Genomic DNA, 20,993 nt, shown 5'->3' on the forward strand with positions numbered 1-20,993 from the left:
ATTAATACAAAATTTGTTAAAATATCAAGTACTTTATTGGCATATTATTTAAAATATTCCGCTTGCTTGCCTTGGCAAATAGTTTAAAAGGACAGTAAAAAATTGCTTTGCGAAATTTTTATTACACTTCCTAACATTTGCAAATAATTAGATAACGATAATTTTCTTTTTTGCTTTTATGATTTTAAGTATATCCAATTTAAAATAATTCAATTAACAAAGCTCTACGAAACAAAGTTCGTAAAAAATAATAATAATAAAATAATTTAAGCATAAGCTAACTTTATTTATAATATTTTAGTGATCGCGGTATGTTTGTATACATTAAAAGAATTATTCATAACATCAGCCAAAATATATTAAATTATCTTCTTCGCACATTGTCTTGGTTAACGTCACCGTGTGCTTATTAAAAGCTGCGGCATCGGAATGATACCTTATATCGACGGAAGGTATAGTGTGTACAGGACGGGTGGAGTCTCTCAGCTGGTGTCGAGCACGAACAGCCTGGTTATATAAATAGGTGAAGAGGGGCAGCAAGCACCTCTTGCACTTTCTTGTAGAGCGCGACGCACCGGCCAGTCTTCGCCGAGCGCCATGGCTCGACACGCGTACCTGTGTTTGGGGGTAATACTGCTCGCCCATTCTGGTGAGTACCGAATATAATTTATATTTATTAATAAAATTATTTTTATAATATTTTAAATTATTCTAATCAATAATGTCTCAATAATATTTTGACATTTCTAAAAATATATTACATAATACATTCGATTGAAGCTTTTTTTGTGAGAATAGTAAAGTAAATTAATGTAGTAGTAAACTTTAAGGAATTAACAAAAAAAAAAGATTCTTATTACGCAATCCATAAAAAAACTTTTTGAATTTATATGGATTACAGTGGCTTATATGATTAAAGATCTGTTATTTAAATATCTAATCTGGTTAATATTACAATAAACTTACGTAAAATATTTTAAAATTGTAATTGAAAGAACACCGGTTACTTACGTGGCCGGCGTTGACCTCGATTTCTTTTTAACGTTTTACCTTTCAATGCCGTCATCGAGTTGCTTACTGACTTCGCAACTCAAACGGGCTTTAAGTTTAGTTAGTAATTATCTATTTCTTTCACAAATAATATTTCTAAAATTCATTTCATTGTACAAACGAGCTAATGCACAACAACATTCTACGCTAAAATAAAACGGTACTACATTCTTCCACTCGAGTGTGGTAATCGTAGTCTACGCTAAGCTTCGTTACTCAATAAACATGTTAAGTCAGTATAATAAAGTAATGTTATGCCTGTTTCACAGTATTTACGTCGAACGCAAAAAGTCGTAACGCAATAGTATTACACGTAACAACGTATTTATTTTAACACACTTTTAGAATTATCGATGCGAATCTAACAACTAACATTACTATGGAATTTACTAATGATAATTACGGTTGAAAAATATTTTCGCACATTCTTAGTAATCAGCGAGTCACGAGTAAAACGCCAGGAAGACGATGGTGGAGATGAGGTGAATCCGGAACAGCTTTGCGATGGCCGCCCCGCTGATGAATACTTCCGACTAACCACAGAAGGCGATTGCCGCGATGTCGTGAGGTCAGTTTTTTTTATTCCAACAGTACAAATGAAAAACAGATGAAAAAACGCATAAGTTAAAATGCAAAAGCTTTCATTACTAAAAGTAATCAATATTTAAAGTTTTGTTATTTTTTTCTAAATACACAAAAAAAATGTCACGTATCCATCCAATTTGAAAAATAACATTTTAACATATAACTGATGGCTGCTCTTAGTTAATGATAATAAATACACTCGTTTGGTATTCAAGAACTTGATATTCCAGCCAGTGAATGGAACGGTCGCCACCGTGCCTTGAATATTAGTCATAGTTATGTACTGCTACTTAAATCTACGAGACAAAGCAATGACGAATAAAATGTACTTCAATCACTGAAAATCCTTTATACTTTTGGATTTGGTGTATTTTAGAAATTTGACATAGTTATTAGAACTAGTTTGGTCATGTCTATTTTTCTGTAATTGAAAAAACTTGTTTTATTAGAACATTTTGTATGAAAACCTGCTCATTGTACGTATGTCCGAGTGTGACTCGCATTTCATCGATTTTGTTTAAGTACCGGGATGGTTGCTTATTAATGTACTTACTATGAACTTTTCAAAATCGATAAAAAATCAATTCCTTGCTTTGTCATTAGCCCTTTTGATTATTTATAATGATTTTAAGAACTTATAGTTAATGTCGTAAAAAAAATATTTATCGAGATTTTATTTTTTATGCACACAATCTTTTTTTATATACACAAATATTTTTTTCTTTTAATAATGTTAATTAAACCATATCTTCTTATACCTACCTGATAATAGAATAATGTGCAGATAATTGCAAGTGTAAGTATTTATCTAAGAATTTTGTATGAACACAAAGGTTAAACAGAATGCGAAGATTCAAGGTTCGAGTTCAACAGGAATTTTGGTTTAAATAATAGAATACTCTATTTATTAAAGACTTATGAACTTGGATATCGAAGATTTTATAAATATATTAATTAAATGAGGTTTCTTGCTGAAAAATTGGCTGTGTACAGGTGTGACAAAGGAGGTGAAAATGGCGTGACCAGGCTCGCTTCAGTGCGTTGTCCCGGCGGACTGGCATTTGATATCGACCGTCAAACATGTGACTGGAAAACCCATGTTAAGAATTGCGATAAAATAGAAAGTAAGTTCCGCCGCAAAGAGGGAGTGGCCGTGTGAAGGGCTAACTAAACATCCGACTTGACAGTAGTACCCACATTAATTAAACGACACGTTAGCCTCTTCCGCGTCCGCTTCCTGTTTTTAGATATTTATTAAATATGTTATTCTTATCGACGCAGGTGCACTAGGTCAGGTCTTAAACAGATCACATGCCCATCGGGACTGGCTTTCGATCTCGATAAACAAACCTGCGACTGGAAGGGTAAAGTGACCAACTGTGACAAAATCGAGAGTAAGTGCGATAAAAAGTTATTCGCGAATAGCGAGCAAACGAGCTTGGGTGAAGGGGCCGCGTCGCACTGTAGATTTGGTATAATGCATGAGGCCCCGGACTAAGGAAAATGTCCACAGCAGGACGAATGCACTAGTTACGCATTAATGAACTATACATGATAAATAATACTTACGTACACCTTGCAGTTCTATTAAATATGAATATTTACACTGATGTAAATAAAAACAACACTGTATTTCATAAATTACACTTAAATGATTCTCTTGACACAAAAGTTGTATATACATATAAAAAATATACATAATATAATGCCTGCATCTTAATACATATATTCTTCTATCTTTCATACATGACAAATTTATTCACAATCTTCTATAACCTACTTTAACGCTAGAGCTTGAATTGATAATCACTAATCACTAACATCGTTTTACCTTTTACAATTTCTTACTAACATGTTTTCTTATTAGCTTTCTAATGGTTTCTTTGTTCGATAAGAACTTGTGAATTCTGCATATTACAACGCTGTACCATACACCACTGCTTAAACTAACAAAAAACATTTTTTTAGTAAAATTAACATAACGTGGCTGCTATGAAAATGTTTGAATCAATTATGAAAAACATTAGAGAATACAAATGACAAAAAGACATTAAAGGACATAAAATGTATAACATACATAATAATGTATACAGATTATATTATATTTTTCTTAGTAGCCTCGTTTTTTTTTTAAATAATTGTGTTTTGGGTTTCTTGCAAGCATCAACTACTTATTATTTTCAATACTGCGTAGTTCTAAATATCTCCCAAGGAGTATTTTATAAAGTACTTTTTACATTTCAAAGGTAGTATTGATAATATTTCGTCCACATTGCAACTTTCTTTTTCCCTCCATTTTCTTTAAGGGTCATAATTTCTTATCAAATATCAAGTAATAAAAAATTCATTAACGTCGTCTCTGTATCTATCCAATAACTAATCTACTTCAAAGAACGTAGCCATATTCTAATAAACTTTGTGCTAAGCCCCTCTTTTCCCTCATTAATTCTTTCTTACGTTACTTCGTCATCTTTCATGCTTTTGAAATTCTTTTTCACTTGTATTATCTTCTCGTAGGAACACTATTACAACAATATTTTATACACAGACGAAGCAAGAGTACCATGTTGGTCACTTTAATTATCGTCCAATAATAAAGTGTATCTTCAAATGTACATCCATCAGTCAAAACGACAAAAGACTCTATAGTAAATTCGGAAGATAATTCTACTAATTTTTCAGAACCAAGAAAAATTTTACCAATCCTGAAGACCGATGAGCCCATCTGTCCTGAAGGGAAACTAGCTTGTGGTAGTGGTGACTGCATCGAGAAAGAGTTATTCTGTAATGGAAAACCTGATTGCAAGGATGAATCGGATGAAAATGCTTGCAGTAAGATTTATTTCGAACAACTTAATTATTCAAGACTAAAACTTCGTATTAAAAAACCTTTACTTAATATTTATCATATATTTCACATTGTTTCGTAAAAGCAACGTTAAATATAGCAATTTTTTATTTTTATATGAATGACATGCTGGTGACATGCTAAAAATAAAAAATAGAACAAATTATTGTCATAATTAATCTATTAATAATAACACGAATACTTGCCTTTACAGCTGTCGATGTAGACCCTAACAGAGCTCCAGACTGTGACACAAACCAATGTAGATTACCTGACTGTTTCTGTTCTGCTGACGGTACCCGCATCCCTGGTGGAATAGAACCCAACCAAGTGCCCCAGATGATTACTATTACTTTCAACGGTGCTGTTAACGTTGATAACATGGACTTATACGACCAGATATTCAATGGCAACCGTCACAATCCTAATGGTTGTCAAATTCGTGGAACATTCTTTGTCTCGCACAAATATTCAAACTACGCAGGAATTCAAGAATTACACCGCAAAGGACATGAAATTTCTGTTTTTTCAATAACTCACAAAGATGATCCACAATACTGGACAAGTGGAAGTTACGATGACTGGTTAGCTGAAATGGCAGGTGCACGTCTTATTATTGAACGTTACGCAAATATTACTGATGCTTCTATTATTGGTGTTCGAGCACCGTATCTGCGTGTCGGAGGAAACAAACAATTCGAAATGATGGCTGATCAATACTTCGTGTATGACGCTTCTATTACTGCTCCTTTAGGTCGTGTTCCAATTTGGCCTTACACGCTATACTTCCGCATGCCACATAAATGTAACGGTAATGCTCATAACTGCCCTTCAAGGAGTCACCCAGTGTGGGAAATGGTTATGAATGAACTGGACAGGAGAGATGACCCTACTTTTGATGAATCGTTACCCGGTTGTCACGTAGTTGACTCTTGTTCAAATATTCAAACTGGTGACCAGTTCGCGCGTCTTTTACGTCATAACTTCAACCGCCACTACTCTACCAACCGCGCCCCTCTGGGTCTTCATTTCCATGCTTCATGGCTCAAATCCAAGAAAGAATTCAGGGACGAGCTTATCAAGTTCATTGAGGAGATGCTAGAAAAGAACGATGTTTATTTCACTTCTCTTATTCAAGTTATACAATGGATGCAAAACCCAACCGAATTATCGCAACTTAGAGATTTCGCAGAATGGAAACAAGAAAAGTGTGACGTCAAAGGCCAGCCCTTCTGCTCCTTACCAAATGCATGTCCACTAACAACTCGTGAGTTACCAGGCGAAACGTTACGTCTATTCACTTGTATGGAATGCCCTAATAATTATCCATGGATTTTAGATCCTACGGGAGAGGGCTTCAACGTTAGGAAGTGATCTCTTTAAGTAAAATTTAAAAGACTGTACACATGTAAATAATACTCAATAATATTAATAAATACAATTTATTGTGACTGTGTCGCAGGAAGGCAGCTTATGTAATTGTTCAAATAATACAAATAATTAAAATACATTTTTCATGATTAACTGCAAATATACTTAATAATAAAAGTTTACATTTGTTTAAAATATTTAAACAATACATAATAAATGCCGCTCCATGTTTACCTGCAAATATAGATAAACTTAATATTTCATTATGTTTAGATTGTTAAAATCTTTTGAACAAAAATAAAAAATATAAAATTGGACTACATTTAATTATTTCTTCCTCACCTTGATGACTACTCTAAAACTTTCGTAGAATTATAATAATTGGCAAATATCTACCAGAGCTAATATGATACAAGAGTATCTGCTTAGTAACTATAATTCCTGAAGAGTAATAGTGTAAATACATCAACAATAATACGACATAATCTTGAGAAGTCTAATTTAGCCTAAAATTAGTATACCTTGTCTTTCATGGAAATCAATGACAACTTCAAATATATTTGCGAGCGTCAAAGACGTAAGCAGAAAGAGAAGATGTAAAAGGAAACACCTGTGATATTTGACAGCCTTAATCTTATCCAAACTACATTTTTCTACGAGTCTTTCATTTTACTTCATATTCGAACTTAATTGTTACTGGTTGGTAGAATATGCATTTACCACCAAGTGAAAATTTTATTATTTAACACTGTTTAAGCTTAAGGAAAGACCTCGACGGATATTCACTGTAACCATTTTATATCTCGTTGTTTCTATGATCGTAAGTATACTCTTTAAGCAAATAAGCAGAGAGGTTCATATAAAACATCAAACGGATCACATATATCAAAGTTTTCAGATAATACTTACTTACTTCAATAGGTTTAGTAAAACTGTAAATTGAATTGCTATATCCAAGATTTGTTCCTTTATTAGCTACCGAGATAACCCAGTGGTTAGAACGCGTGAATTTTAACCGATGATCAATCCCGGGCACAGAATTTTCATGTGCTTAATTTGTTAGGAAAACATCGTGAGGAAACCTGCATGTGCCTAATTTCACTGAAATTCTGCCACATGTGTATTCCACCAACCCGCATTGGAGCAGTCTGTTGGAATAAGCTCCAAACCTTCTCCTCAAAAAGGAGATGAGGCCTTAGCACAGCTGTGGGACATTTACAGACTGTTACGTTACTGTAGGCCTTTATATGATTCTAGTAGTATTTTTAGATAAAAGTCAAAAAACCATTATTTTCTAAAAATCTCAAAAAATTTATAAAAATCAGTAAAACCTTACACATATGAAATAAATAAATAAAATAAAAGTTACTCACATAGAAATAGAAATAAGTTTTCAACTTTTACAAGTGAGATAAGAAGTGATAACTCAAAGTATAGCACTGCAGAAGGTACAGATTCTTTAAAATCAAATCAATAACGTCTTCAGATAATTCAATATTTGAACGAATTGTAAATATACATGCATATGCATTTTGGCCCACTATTTTGAGAATAGCTTATTTTGTAAACTTACAAGGATCGTCTGTTATCGGATCAACAAATAGAAAAGCTTTTGCACATCTCTGGGACATCATCTAGATGGTACTGCACTTGTTTCGTACAAGACAAACGTCTTTAAAGTGTTTAAGCACTATTCCATTACACATTTTGATGGATTTCATCAAAACCCGTAATTTCCATATTAATCACATAACATTTAATCTCTATCAATCTAATTGATCTTATGGAAACGTATGTTTCCATTAGATTTCATAGATATCAGTGACTCAATAAGATACATCTGCATATTTATTATATAAGCAAACAAAACAATTCTCAATTCACAGTGTCTTCCGGGTGTAAATGTAAATGTTTCTTGCGAAGATGCGATAATACTTGTCTAACTCGTTTTCGCGAATATTCGGTACGTTTGCTTAATACTTGCTAAATGGCGTAAAATTCACCTGAGACAACTTATGAAAGAAACTTGACTTGATATAAACCAGGTTCATTACAAAGCATCAGATCGTATTTCAAAGTTCATAATACATCACAAAGTTCAATATGAAGGCAAGAAAACTACGAATGTGAGATTTTCAGCTTGTAATATCGTCTTGCTCGAGAAAGTTGAGTGCTAATTGGATATCGATACACATTGAAAGAATTAAATTATAATGAAATAGAAAAATGCCATTAAGTCATTGGTCGAAATTGAAGCTGGTAACGATGATGCCAATAGAAACCGGTGTCTCTTGTGGTCGGTGGCACACGTGGGATACACATGTTAGAGAAAACGCGTCTGAGAAAGGGAGAGGTTGTTGCTGGTCGGCTCAGGAGGCCGTGGTGGGGAGTGGTTCACTCTTGATGTTCTAAGCGTAATATCGTGTGATCAATTTGTGATCCGATTTCTCGTTTTTAACCCCCGACGCAAAATGAGGGGTATTATAAATTTGACGTGTGTGTCTGTATCTCTGTTTGTCTGTTAACGTGAGAGCTACGATAGCTCTCGAACGGATGAACCGATTTTCATTTAGTTGCTTTTGTTTGAAAGATTTCTTAGTCGAATGTGTTTTAGGCTAAGTTTGAAGAAAATTCATTTAGTCGTTTATTAGTTATGGGTGGTGGAAGAGGGGATGAATAAGCGATAGTAAGCGAATATGGCCGAGTGGGGTATCACATAAAAGAATTTGATTTGTGTATTACAAAATTGGCTGTTTGAATTTAGTTATGGAAAAGGGGATGAATTTACTGATTTGGGGTTTTTTTAATACATTTGATTTGTACCTATATATCATTTTGAAACAAGACAGTACATTCTACCTAAATCTAAGTTTAAAAAGCGTAAAATAAAACTTAAATTAAGAATTTATAAAACCTCCGACTCAAAAAAAAACAAAATTAAAGTCTAAGTAAGTAAAAATTAAAAAATCATAAAATAAAACTTTAATAGTATTAACAATCAAAGATTAATAGTAAGGTTTATATAAAAATCTCGACCGAATATATTATATTAGAATTTATAATACAAGATAATATAATTATTTAAATTGGAACTTCGCCGTGCCGGGGGACCGTTCCATATTAAATTAATATGGTGTAAAAGCTTATTGCGAGATTTAACTGTGTAGATAAAAACAAGTAAATTAAATAAGTTGATCTGATTGATTTTAATTTTTAAAATTTTCAAAACTTGCCACTTCAGCTTATTAATCATTTGGGCTATGTCGATAACTTTGGTTCTCTGTCGGATCACTTCATTTGAAATTCGATCCTTCAGAGAAACTCCGAACATAGCCCTCTCCATAGCTCGCTGAGTGATCTTAAAATAGTGGACTAAACGCACTGTCAGTGTCCACGTCTCGGTTCCGTAAGTCATGACCGGTAAGACGCACTCGTTGAAGACTTTAGTTTTGAAGCATTGCGATATTCGTGACGAATAGACTCGACCAAATTTCTTATACGCTGCCCAGCCCAGCTGTATTCTTCTACATGCTTCCTTCTCAAAGTTGTTTCGACCCAACTGCAAAGTTTGCCCAAGATATATACACTCCTGAACAATTTCGACAGGAACTCCGTTAAGAGTTGTCAGTTCCGGGTTGACGTGTTCATTGAACATTATCTTGGTTTTGTCCAAGTTTATCCGGAGACCAATTCGAGCTGAAAAATCAGCCAGGCTGCTCAGCATAAACTGCGTGTCCTGCACGGCTTCTACCACGGTAACGATATCGTCTGCAAATCTCAAGTGTGAAAGGTACTCGCCGTTTATGTTTATACCCCGCCCTTCTCATGCAGCGTCTTGAACATATCCTCTAATGCATTAGTGAACAATTTCAGAGAAATGACATCCTCTTGTCTCAGTCCTCGATGCATAAGGATAGGGTTAGAATGCTGATTTTAGAATGCTGTACTTTGACGATCATAACAACAGCGTCATGCAGACCTTTCAGCACTTGAATGTATCGCCAATCGATTTGGCACCGTGGTAAGGACTACGTTGTATAGAGTCGAAGGCCTTCTCATAGTCCATAAATGCTAATAATTTAATTATTATATAATATTTCATAATATTATATATATTTGTGTAAAGTAGGTCTGTCTGGTTTTTATTTTTATCAACCTCATACTTTTTGGAAAAATAGGAATACTTCAGCGTCTCCATTTAAAATTCCAAGTTTGTTTGTCCATTCCTTTGTTAATACATATTCTGATGAGAGAGACGAGAGATGTTGACTCACGTATCACCTATCTGCTCGCTGCATCTCGCAGTAAATTATCTTAAGTCAACGGTTGCAACCGTAGCTACTATCGGTGTGGTGTGATGGGAAAATTATATTATTACAAAAAATTAAATTGATTTATTCTTGCATTCTCACACTTAATCATTAAAATTAAAAAACTGTTGAAACATGACAGTGACAACAATTTTTGAGAATTCACAAATGACAGTTTACACATTTGACATACAGACACGAGAATTTAGACAGCATCAGCAATTCTCATTCTTATCTTACTCCACAAGCGAAAAACAACATATAAAAATAGGCGAAATACTGATAATATTGCAATATAGCATTTAAAAAAACAAAAGTGATTTTTATTGGTAATGTAAAACTAAAAGATAAACTTTAGTATACATAACTGCATTATTTACATATAAAAAATATAAATCGGCGAAAACGGCATACAATCATTTGTAAAGTTTATTTTCATTTTTCGAATTATACAAATTTACCAGCGTTATATGATATCATCATGGACTCTCAATTTATACATAAATTTAAGCAGCTTGATGCTTATGCTAAAACTTTAGAAGACTTTAGGGTGAAAACAGCAACTGGAGCATTTAGTGAGTATAGACTATATATTAATGTGGGAATGTTTTGATATGTATATATTTTGTAGAAATGTTTTAATACATATTTTTTTCAGTTACTGTTATGGGCGCAATTATAATGGTTTTATTAATTCTATTTGAAATGCACACATATTTGTCACCTAATATATCAGAAGAATTATTTGTTGATACATCACGGGGACATAAATTAAGAATAAATTTTGACATAATAGTTCCAAGGATTTCCTGTGATTGTAAGCATATTGCATTTTATTTTAAATTGTACTATGTATATTTCTCTCGTCAAAATCAATTTAACTTCTACTTTTAACCTCATAGATTTGGTGTTAGATGCAATGGATTCGTCTGGTGAACAGCATCTCCAAATGGATCATAATATACATAAGAGACGATTAGATCTCAATGGTATACCTATAGAAGAACCTAAAAAAGAAGAATTTCCAGTCTCCTCATCTGTAGGTTCAATTTGTTTACTATAAAATTTGTATTCACTTTTGGCTATCACTTAATTCACTATTTCTAGGTTAAACAAAACATTTCTGAGATTGCCAAGATCACATGTGGAAGTTGCTATGGTGCAGCTTTCAATGAAACACAGTAAGTTTTTTTCTTATATCATTCAATTAATATTAACACTACATTGTTTTAGGATTAAATATTTTGTTTTAAAGGTGCTGTAATACTTGTGATGATGTAAAAGAAGCATATAGATTAAGACGATGGGCATTACCTGATTTGTCAACTATTGAACAATGTAAAGATGATGAATCACTGGAAAGAACTAACCTTGCCCTAAAAGAAGGCTGTCAGATTTATGGATACATGGAAGTTAATAGGGTATTAATATATCACTTAATTGGCTTACTGCATTAATATTCACCATCATGAAACTTTGCATACACATAAGGGGTATAGAAAAAGGCTTAGGGTACCTAACACCAAACCCCGTGAACTGCGAATTAAATAATAAGTAAAACTGACTTAGTTTCAGAACCAATTTATATGGTGGAAAATGTGACAATAAACTGTCAAGTCATATCAGTCAGAGGTTTACTGTGCCTGTTATTCAGGTGTTTTGTAATATGTTTATGACATTGGTTAAGTAAATCTAAATATATGTTAAATTGTCAATTATATTGTAGATAATGAGGCATAAGTTAAACCATATATCATTTCACATACATAAATACATTATATTTCAGGTTGGTGGAAGTTTCCATATAGCGCCAGGCAAAAGCTTTACCATAAATCATGTACATGTTCATGATGTGCAACCTTTTTCGTCCTCAGTTTTTAACACAACACATATAATAAAGCATTTATCATTTGGAACAGATATAGAGAGTGGTAATACTGCTCCTCTTGATGGTGTAATTGGACAAGCTAATGAAGGTAATATTTATAAAAGATAAATTTGTACTGAATATTTTTAATCATATTCTTCAAAGTAATTTTAAACTAAAATTCGGATTCAAATGATTTGATTTGATTACAATTAATTTGTCACACATTATTAAACCTGCACTGTGGAATTATGAATTTTTTAGTACTATAAGAAATTTTAGAAACTAACCTATATTTGGCATTCAAAATTACAAAGTAGATTAAATATGTAATATCCCAAAATGTGCATATATTTTAATAAAATTTGCATTATAAGAAAAAAAACACCACAAAAATATAATTTGATTAACTTTCGTACCCCAAGAAATATAATTTTTTTTATTTTTATTCTATAGGTAGATGCGACGGGCAAATGATGGTATGTAGTCACCGCCACCCATAGACATTGGCATTGTAAGAAATATCAACCATTCCTTAAATTGCTAATGCATCACCAACCTTGAGTACCAAGATGTTATATCACTTGTACCTGTAGTTACAGTGGCTCACTCACCCTAAAGTTTAAACTCACTAAGGTTTAAACTTACAACTAAGTATTCCTGTGTGACAGTAGAATTACTGATGAAAGAGTGTTAATAACCCAGGCAGACTTGCACAAAGCCCTACCACCTAGTAAAATGGTTTTTTTTTGAGGTTCAACTTCAATTATCTATAATAAATATTTATTTGGTTTCTTTCTATTTTTTACAAATTAAATTTGGGTCTTTTTTTTCTTAATTAGAATTACTGGAAGAACAATATTCTTTAATTATTACAAAAGTAATTTAGTACAACATCAAACAAAGTTGTTTTTATCAATAAGCTGTTTAAGAAGAGAAATTATAAATCATGACTAAATACTTTTATTGTATGCTGAAAATGTTTAGTCGAGTTGCTTCTCATGAAAATTATTTATATAACCATAATCCTAAAAAAAACTTTATTTATAATTAAACCAATGTTACTACATTTTAAGGGAAAAGTATTTACAATTATAATTTATAATATATTAACAGCGAATTCCTGTTCCGATTGCCATAAATGTACCGAAAGTTCCACCGCCCTGAAGCATTACTTTGCCAACAGAATGAACTAGTTCACGGCCTCTAGCACCATATCTGTAATTTAAAAACATTTTATTAGCGTCTTATACGAAATTTTACCTAAACATACTACTCAATAATAACCTTAAAGCGGTAAACCCGCCGAATAAACCTCCACTTGCCATGCCTACGCAAAATCCTATCATAAAACCCATTTTCATTTTATCAAAACAAGTAGGTCCTTGATTTTGATAAAGGCCCCCTGGGACTGGCATGATAAATGCTTTTAGAAATACAAAATATTTTGTGGAATTTTCAGAAATTAGTTATGATCTTACGACTTACACTAATGCTTAAGTCAATGTCAAAAACGTCAGTCGTCAAGTCACAAATTCCAATTTTTACAAAATTACGTTCGTCTTACTAGTTAACATTTTTCATAATTTATGAAATAATATTAGAAAATACTTTCCACTACTTACATAATACAATAGGTTAACATAACAAACACTATATACAATAAATAGCAATAATTATATTTGTCACCAATAAAAATATGCCTCTTGACGTGTATTTACTTTCTGGTCAGTAAGCATCAGTTCGCCTATGAAAAAATCCCAAATATGTAACATTGAATTCTTTTCACGATTTCGTCAAATATGTTGATAACCGTTCATTTAAAAAAGACTATTTGATTTAGATCATATCATATTTTAATAAATTTATCTTAAAACAATTCTTACTCTTGATTTTTTCATGGCAATTTTATTATAAAGTTACTTGAAAATGTGCATGAATATGTTCATTCATTTGTATAAAACAAAGGGTAACAATTGAAATGAAATATGTAAACACAAATTATTATTATTTTCAAAAAATAACAACTTCAGTGTCCATTAAATAGTATTTTGAATGATGTTGTGATCTTTTAGTATTGATTTATTTATATTTTCAAACTTGTATAACATTTATTATACAAATTTGAAATCATAGGAATAGTAAAATAGATTTTGAATACTAAGTGTCTTGTACCATTCCTTGTAGTTTGGGATTTGGCTATCTATTATTCATACAAACATGAAATCTTCCATCTGTTTAAAAAATATTATTACTTTTGTTTATTTTGACTGCCTCGTTGGTCTAGTATCTAGTGGCTTGATGTAAGGCCGCAGACCCGGAGGTCCTGGGTTTAATTCCCAGTTAGGGCCAATAAAAGGTTATTGGATTTTTCTCAGTGGCAGCCCAGAGTCTGGAAGTTTTAAGTGTGTACACTCCCATGCCTCGGAAAGCACGTAAAGCCGTTGGTCCTGCGCCGGAACTCTTTCCGGTCGTGTCAGATTGCCGTCCCATCAGGTTATGAGAGTGAGGGAAGAGAGAGTGCACCTGTGTTTGCGCACACACATGTGCACTATAATATCTCCTGCATAGTTGGCTAATCTCTAAAATGTCTAACTCTAGTCTCTAAAATTACCGATTTCGGCTACGGCGGCCAGTTGGCCGCCGGCTAGAGGGACATTATTGTTATTTATTTATTTTTTACTTTTGATCTTATTGCAGGTGCTGTTATGTTTCAGTATTATTTAAAAATAGTTCCAACCATGTTTGTTAGATTAGATAATACTGTATTACACACTAATCAGTTCTCTGTAACGAGACATCAAAAATCTGTTTCCAATGTGAATACAGAATCTGGAATGCCAGGGGCATTCTTTAGTTATGAATTGTCACCACTAATGGTTAAATATACCGAAAAAGGAAGGTATGTAGATTATCTTTACAAAATTATTAATAAAATAAAAACAGGGTTCATTAATAATTTAATTTTATATATATTTTTCTCTTCAGGTCGATTGGTCATTTGGCTACAAATGTTTGTGCAATTGTTGGAGGAGTATTCACTGTTGCTGGTATATTTGACACTCTATTGTATCACTCTCTGAATGCATTTCATAACAAAGTTGTTTTGGGAAAAGCAGGCTAAATTATTAATATTTAATCAAAGAGTCTTTAAAAACAGATTAAAATCATCAACATTACATTTAGCATAATTTTTGCAAAATTCAGAATCTGTGTTTTCAATCAAAGCTTTAAGTGGAATATAATTTTCTTTGTTTGGATTATACTGAGCTCTACCAAGATTCTCTAAAAACATATGACGTTGTTTCACCTTGAAATTTCTACAAAGAAGCACATTAGGATAATGCAATATTGAGCTGTGGGGTATCTTAATGACATTATGGAGGTAATTGAATCTTTCCAACAAGGATTTTTGACCTGAAACAAAATATTTTGGATTTAATTATTAAATTTTTAATAAAGTTTCTAATTATATATATTCTTTTTATTTCACATTATTGTATAAAAGTATTTTTACAAAATTAACCAAATAGCTTACTTGTCATCCATATTTTGGGCTTATTTAATAGTAAAGTTTTCACCTCTTCATCATTAAAACCCATTTCTTCTTTAACAACAAAGGTATTTGTATTTATGTGTTGAATACTGTATGTTATTATTTTAGGTTGCTTTGTTGCAAGTAATCTTACTTCATTACCATTTAAACAAAACTTATTTTGAAAATATCCCAACCTTTTGTCTATTCTTTCAGTGCTGTAAAATTATCAAATGGTTAAAAGCTATTACTCTTAATCCAATTCCTTAATATTTTATTCATTTTTATTATAAGTTTTATTTCAACTATAGGCTTAGTTAATTAATCTGCTTAAAAATAAATGATATGCATTAATTAATTTTACTACAATTAAATTACAAATTATTCTAAGATTTAAGACATTTATCATTAGATACAAAGTTGATATCTTTATATACATTTAATGAGTATTATCTTACCTAAACATTAACCAAAAAGGATTTCTGGCTATAATTTCGTGTATTTGCAAATTACTAAAATTTTTTGATTGTAGGTAGTTAATTCTTACTTGAAAGTTTTCTATACTTTCACATAAAATAAGAGGATTTTTTGTAATATAATTTCCAATATTTTCTGAATCAACAAAATCTTTAATAAAAAATATGTTCCGTTTCATATCTTTTTCAAAATCCATTTTTAATAGTTTGTTTACTATGTGAGGTTTTTTCTCAATTTTACTAAGATTCACATTTAATTTAATAAGGTTTTGAAGTGTTTCAGATTTGTTAGCATAAGCAGCTAAATTAAATGATTCAGGAAAGTAAGGAGTAACTTCTGATAAATCTTCACTCCCAGACTCAAGCACGGTGTTGTTTTGATCATATTTGACTCCTACAAGAGGATTCGACAACGCTACGCTACTTAAATTTCTGGTTATTTTGTTTGCATTGTAAATAAATATCGATCTAATTAAATGACACAAATCCATTTTTATACTAAACATTTTTTTATTCAAACATTCTTTTATTTAGATATAATATGTAGATACTATCTAGATGACAGAAGTAGACTTAATAGATTTTGTATTTTGTAAAGAATTAAGAAATATAAGTTTAGTATTTCTGACACTGGTGATTTAGTACACATGTGTCAATTAGACGTTAAACGACTCAATCTATAATCCACAGAGTACATAAGCAGTACGAATTACTGTTATCTATCCCTTCAGTCCTTTACAGTCTTGACAATATAATTTAATGTAATGGATTACATGTTATAACTATTAATTTATTTAGTATTTTAAATAAAAAGATCTCTTAGATGCACTATCTTTAATCATTTCTTAAATATCAAAGATAGCTCTTTGGTACATCACTATTATTATTTCAAACTAATTTTCTTATGAGTTGTCATTTTATTGCATAGGTACTTGTTAAATGTCAACGTTGCACTCTGAAAATTGAAATTGGAGCAGTCTGTGGTTAGGAATGTGTAGCATGTTTCTAACTGCTCTTTCTCTTCAGTAATTTAACTTTGTCAATTTTTATTCTACGTGTGAAAGGTAATTGGTGTTTCAATTTATATTTTATAATTAATAATAAACTAAATCCACATGATTTTACTGAACTTAAGAAATTAAATTTTGTATACACAATTTTATTTGCTTAAAAGGTTACTTACTTTCACTGTATTTGTCTGGTAGCTTTAGCATTTTGATCCATATGGAATATAAAAATTTAATATTTTGTCACATTTTAGGGACAACGTTAAGACTAGTTTTAAGTTTCTGTTTTTGTATAAAATAAAATAATATGTATTGAGATAACCTTTTATCAATTTATTATACATTACTGTATAACATTTGAAATTAAGGTGATAAGTCACACACAACATGATCATCATTAAATTACATTTTTCAGTTATTTATTTAAATATATATGTAATGATGCCTACTACTTGGTACTAATCTCTAAATATTTATCTATGTTTTGGCAATTTAACTATATACATTAATATAAATTTTGTATACATTTTTCTTGTGTAAAATAAGGTGATAGTTTCATTGTAACACCAATTTATTTTTCTTCATATTCATGTCACATTCACTTAAAATTGACCATATGGTATAAATGTAAGATAGGTTTTGTATGATGCAATAACATATTTTTTGCACTTATATGGCATTTGTAAAAAAATATTATATAATGTATCAAATAAAAATTAACACATTGCATGATTACATTTTGATAATTCATGAAGAATGACACACAAAAACTTATTTTTATTACTAATACTTATTTTTATATATATTTTTTAAATTTTATTTAATGACAAAATACATATATTTTTAGGTAAACGTCATAATGGATACCTCAATGGGCGGAAGTGAAATAAGAAAAGCATTTATAGATTTTTTCATAAATAAAGGCCATGAGTATGTTCACTCTTCATCTACAATTCCCTTAGATGATCCCACTTTACTTTTTACCAATGCTGGCATGAATCAATTTAAACCTATATTTTTAGGATCAGTAGATCCTAACTCTGATATGGCTCAATATGTAAGAGTTGTAAATACTCAAAAATGTATAAGAGCTGGTGGAAAACATAATGATTTAGATGATGTGGGAAAAGATGTTTATCACCACACATTTTTTGAAATGATGGGGAATTGGTCTTTTGGTGATTATTTTAAAAACGAAATATGTGCATGGGCTTGGGAACTTCTTACACAAGTATACAAGCTGCCAGGGGATAGATTATATGTAACATATTTTGGGGGAGATAAATCATCTGGCCTGGAACCGGATTTAGAATGTAAGAATATTTGGTTAAGTTTAGGAGTTCCGGAATCCCATATTTTACCTGGAAATATGAAAGACAACTTTTGGGAAATGGGTGAGACAGGGCCTTGTGGACCATGTTCTGAGTTACATTATGATAGGATTGGTGGAAGAGATGCGGCACATCTTGTTAATATGGATGATCCTGATGTACTCGAAATTTGGAACTTGGTATTCATTCAATTTAATAGAGAAACTGATGGATCATTAAAGTTATTGCCCAAAAGACACATTGATTGTGGACTGGGTTTAGAAAGATTAGTTTCCGTCATTCAAAATAAAAGGGCAAATTATGATACTGATTTCTTCATGCCTATTTTTAAGGCCATTGAAAATGGCACTAAAGTTAGACCTTATACTGGTAAAGTTGGTTCTGATGACACAGATGGTATAGATATGGCTTATCGAGTCCTAGCCGACCATGCACGAACATTAACAATTGCATTATCTGATGGTGGTCACCCTGATAATACAGGCAGAGGTTATGTACTCCGTAGAATTTTAAGAAGAGCGGTAAGATTTGCATCAGAAAAACTTAATGCAAAACCAGGATTTTTTGCATCATTGGTGTATACTGTTGTTGAATTACTAGGTGATGTGTTTCCTGAAATAAAAAAAGATCCAGAATCTATAGTTCAAATTATTAATGAAGAAGAAATTCAGTTTTTGAAAACATTAATTCGAGGTCGGAATTTACTTAACAGAACAATTGAGAAACTTGGTGATTCTAAATGTGTACCTGGAGATGTTGCTTGGCGTATGTATGATACTTATGGTTTCCCTATTGATTTAACACAACTGATGTGTGAAGAAAATAATTTAGTTATTGATATGGAGGGTTATGAAAAAGCAAAAAAAGAATCTCAACTATCGTCACAAGGAAAAACTTTAGGTGAGGAAGATTTGTTATCGTTAGATATACATGCCATTAGTCATTTACAAGAAAGCGGTGTACCCACTACAGATGATTCACCAAAATATAATTATGTTCCATCTTCAACTGATAAAGATGCTGAATATGAGTTTGCTCCATGCTCTGCAAAAGTTTTATCATTACGCAGTAACAAACAATTTGTTAATGAGGTCTCTAGTGGCCAGGAATGTGGTGTTATTTTGGATTGCACAAATTTCTATGCTGAACAGGGTGGGCAAATCTTTGATGAAGGCTATATGGTAAAATCTGACGATGACAGTGTAGAATTTACAGTTACTAATGTTCAGGTAAAAGGTGGTTATGTTCTTCATATAGGTAAAATTGAGGGTACACTTAAAGTCGGAGATACACTTATTCTACATATAGATACAGAAAGACGCCGATTAGTTATGAATAATCATACAGGAACACATATACTTAATAATGTGTTAAGAAAAGTGCTTGGAAATGATTCTGATCAAAGAGGATCTCTTGTAATGCCTGATCGTCTTAGATTTGACTTCACTAATAAAGGTCCCATGACAGTTAAACAAATAAAAGACACAGAAGATGAAATAAAATCAATTATAAGTGATAACAAGCGTGTTTACGCAAAACACACCAGTTTGAGTGAAGCTAAAAAAATAAAAGGACTTCGTGCTATGTTTGATGAACACTACCCAGACCCAGTTCGTGTGGTTTCCGTTGGTATTTCAGTTGAAGAGTTGGAAAAAAATCCAGATGCATCAACTGGTTTTGAAACTTCGGTTGAATTTTGTGGTGGCTCTCACTTACACCAAACTGGACATATTGGAGAATATGTTATTGTCAGTGAAGAAGGTATTGCAAAAGGTATTCGAAGAATTGTAGCACTAACTGGCCCTGAAGCCTTAAAAGCTATTAATAAAATGAGCATTCTGGAAAATGAAGTAAATAACATTGCAAATTTCATCAAAGAACAAGGCGAGAATATCAATCAAAAAGAAATTGTAAAAAAAATTGTTGACCTTACAAATGATGTCTCCCAGGCCCAGATATCGTATTGGAAGAAAGAAGAGCTACGAACAATGCTTAAGAATTTAAAGAAACAATTAGATGACAAAGAAAGAGCGGCTAAAGCAATGACTATTAACTTAGTGATCGAAAGAGCAAAAGAAATATGTTTGGGTGATAAATGTTCGGAAATAATCATAGAAGAATTGAAGGCATATAATAATACAAAAGCGTTAGATGCTGCATTAAAACAAGTAAAACAGCTGCAGCCTAATTCAGCTGCAATGTTTTTCTCTGTTGATGAAGAGTCCAGTAAAATTTTCTGTTTGGTAGCTGTACCTAAAAATCTTAATGAAAAAGGATTATTAGCATCTGAATGGATTCAATCCATTGTGCCTATAATTGGAGGTAAAGGCGGTGGAAAGGCAGAATCTGCTCAGGCCTCCGGCACCAATATCAGAGCTTTGAATGAAGCTATTAAAGTTGCACGCGAATTTGCTACTTCTAAATTGTTTTAATTAATAATGCAGTTTAATTTTGTTATTTATTTCTTTTTGTATTAAACATAAAAAAATATCTTTATTGCTACAGTTATGATTGGCAGTATTTTAACAATATACTTTTTTTTTAAATCAAGTCTTTCTTTTGATATTAGTGTTAATAAAATTATATGATTTTATTTCTTGGAACAATATTTGT

The 20,993-nt window shown here is 31.8% G+C and overlaps 5 protein-coding genes across 6 annotated transcripts; 3 read left to right on the forward strand and 2 right to left on the reverse strand.

Moving 5' to 3' along the window:
- The first annotated feature begins 434 nt into the window (after window positions 1-434).
- On the forward strand, window positions 435-6,171 carry LOC126780359 (chitin deacetylase 1). Of its 2 annotated transcripts, none has more exons than XM_050504796.1 (5): window positions 435-649; window positions 1,483-1,618; window positions 2,629-2,759; window positions 4,318-4,467; window positions 4,698-6,171. In XM_050504796.1, the coding sequence occupies exons 1-5, from the start codon at window positions 598-600 to the stop codon at window positions 5,855-5,857; spliced, it is 1,629 nt and encodes a 542-aa protein (XP_050360753.1). In that variant the 5' UTR covers window positions 435-597; the 3' UTR covers window positions 5,858-6,171. The 2 variants fall into 2 exon arrangements, with proteins under 2 accessions (XP_050360753.1, XP_050360763.1); XM_050504806.1 differs by lacking the exon at window positions 2,629-2,759 and adding an exon at window positions 2,917-3,029.
- A 4,192-nt stretch (window positions 6,172-10,363) lies between these two features.
- LOC126780438 (endoplasmic reticulum-Golgi intermediate compartment protein 3) lies at window positions 10,364-15,505 on the forward strand. Its single transcript, XM_050504919.1, has 8 exons — window positions 10,364-10,739; window positions 10,823-10,981; window positions 11,067-11,203; window positions 11,272-11,345; window positions 11,420-11,585; window positions 11,951-12,140; window positions 14,732-14,933; window positions 15,020-15,505. The coding sequence occupies exons 1-8, from the start codon at window positions 10,646-10,648 to the stop codon at window positions 15,153-15,155; spliced, it is 1,158 nt and encodes a 385-aa protein (XP_050360876.1). The 5' UTR covers window positions 10,364-10,645; the 3' UTR covers window positions 15,156-15,505.
- On the reverse strand, window positions 13,057-13,538 carry LOC126780517 (reactive oxygen species modulator 1). Its single transcript, XM_050505081.1, has 2 exons — window positions 13,319-13,538; window positions 13,057-13,249 (listed from the first exon to the last, which is right to left on the reverse strand). Exons 1-2 carry the CDS (start codon window positions 13,447-13,449, stop codon window positions 13,141-13,143), a joined length of 240 nt encoding a protein of 79 aa, XP_050361038.1. The 5' UTR covers window positions 13,450-13,538; the 3' UTR covers window positions 13,057-13,140.
- Window positions 14,973-16,662, reverse strand: LOC126780444 (transcription termination factor 3, mitochondrial). The gene is made up of 3 exons (XM_050504933.1): window positions 16,025-16,662; window positions 15,570-15,784; window positions 14,973-15,448 (listed from the first exon to the last, which is right to left on the reverse strand). The coding sequence occupies exons 1-3, from the start codon at window positions 16,546-16,548 to the stop codon at window positions 15,171-15,173; spliced, it is 1,017 nt and encodes a 338-aa protein (XP_050360890.1). The 5' UTR covers window positions 16,549-16,662; the 3' UTR covers window positions 14,973-15,170.
- A 320-nt stretch (window positions 16,663-16,982) lies between these two features.
- On the forward strand, window positions 16,983-20,935 carry LOC126780246 (alanine--tRNA ligase, cytoplasmic). The gene is made up of 2 exons (XM_050504554.1): window positions 16,983-17,106; window positions 17,897-20,935. The coding sequence occupies exon 2, from the start codon at window positions 17,909-17,911 to the stop codon at window positions 20,810-20,812; it is 2,904 nt and encodes a 967-aa protein (XP_050360511.1). The 5' UTR covers window positions 16,983-17,106; window positions 17,897-17,908; the 3' UTR covers window positions 20,813-20,935.
- The last annotated feature ends 58 nt before the right edge of the window (window positions 20,936-20,993 follow it).

This window comes from Nymphalis io, chromosome 3, assembly GCF_905147045.1.
Source record: "Nymphalis io chromosome 3, ilAglIoxx1.1, whole genome shotgun sequence".
NCBI classification, from domain to species: domain Eukaryota; kingdom Metazoa; phylum Arthropoda; class Insecta; order Lepidoptera; family Nymphalidae; genus Nymphalis; species Nymphalis io.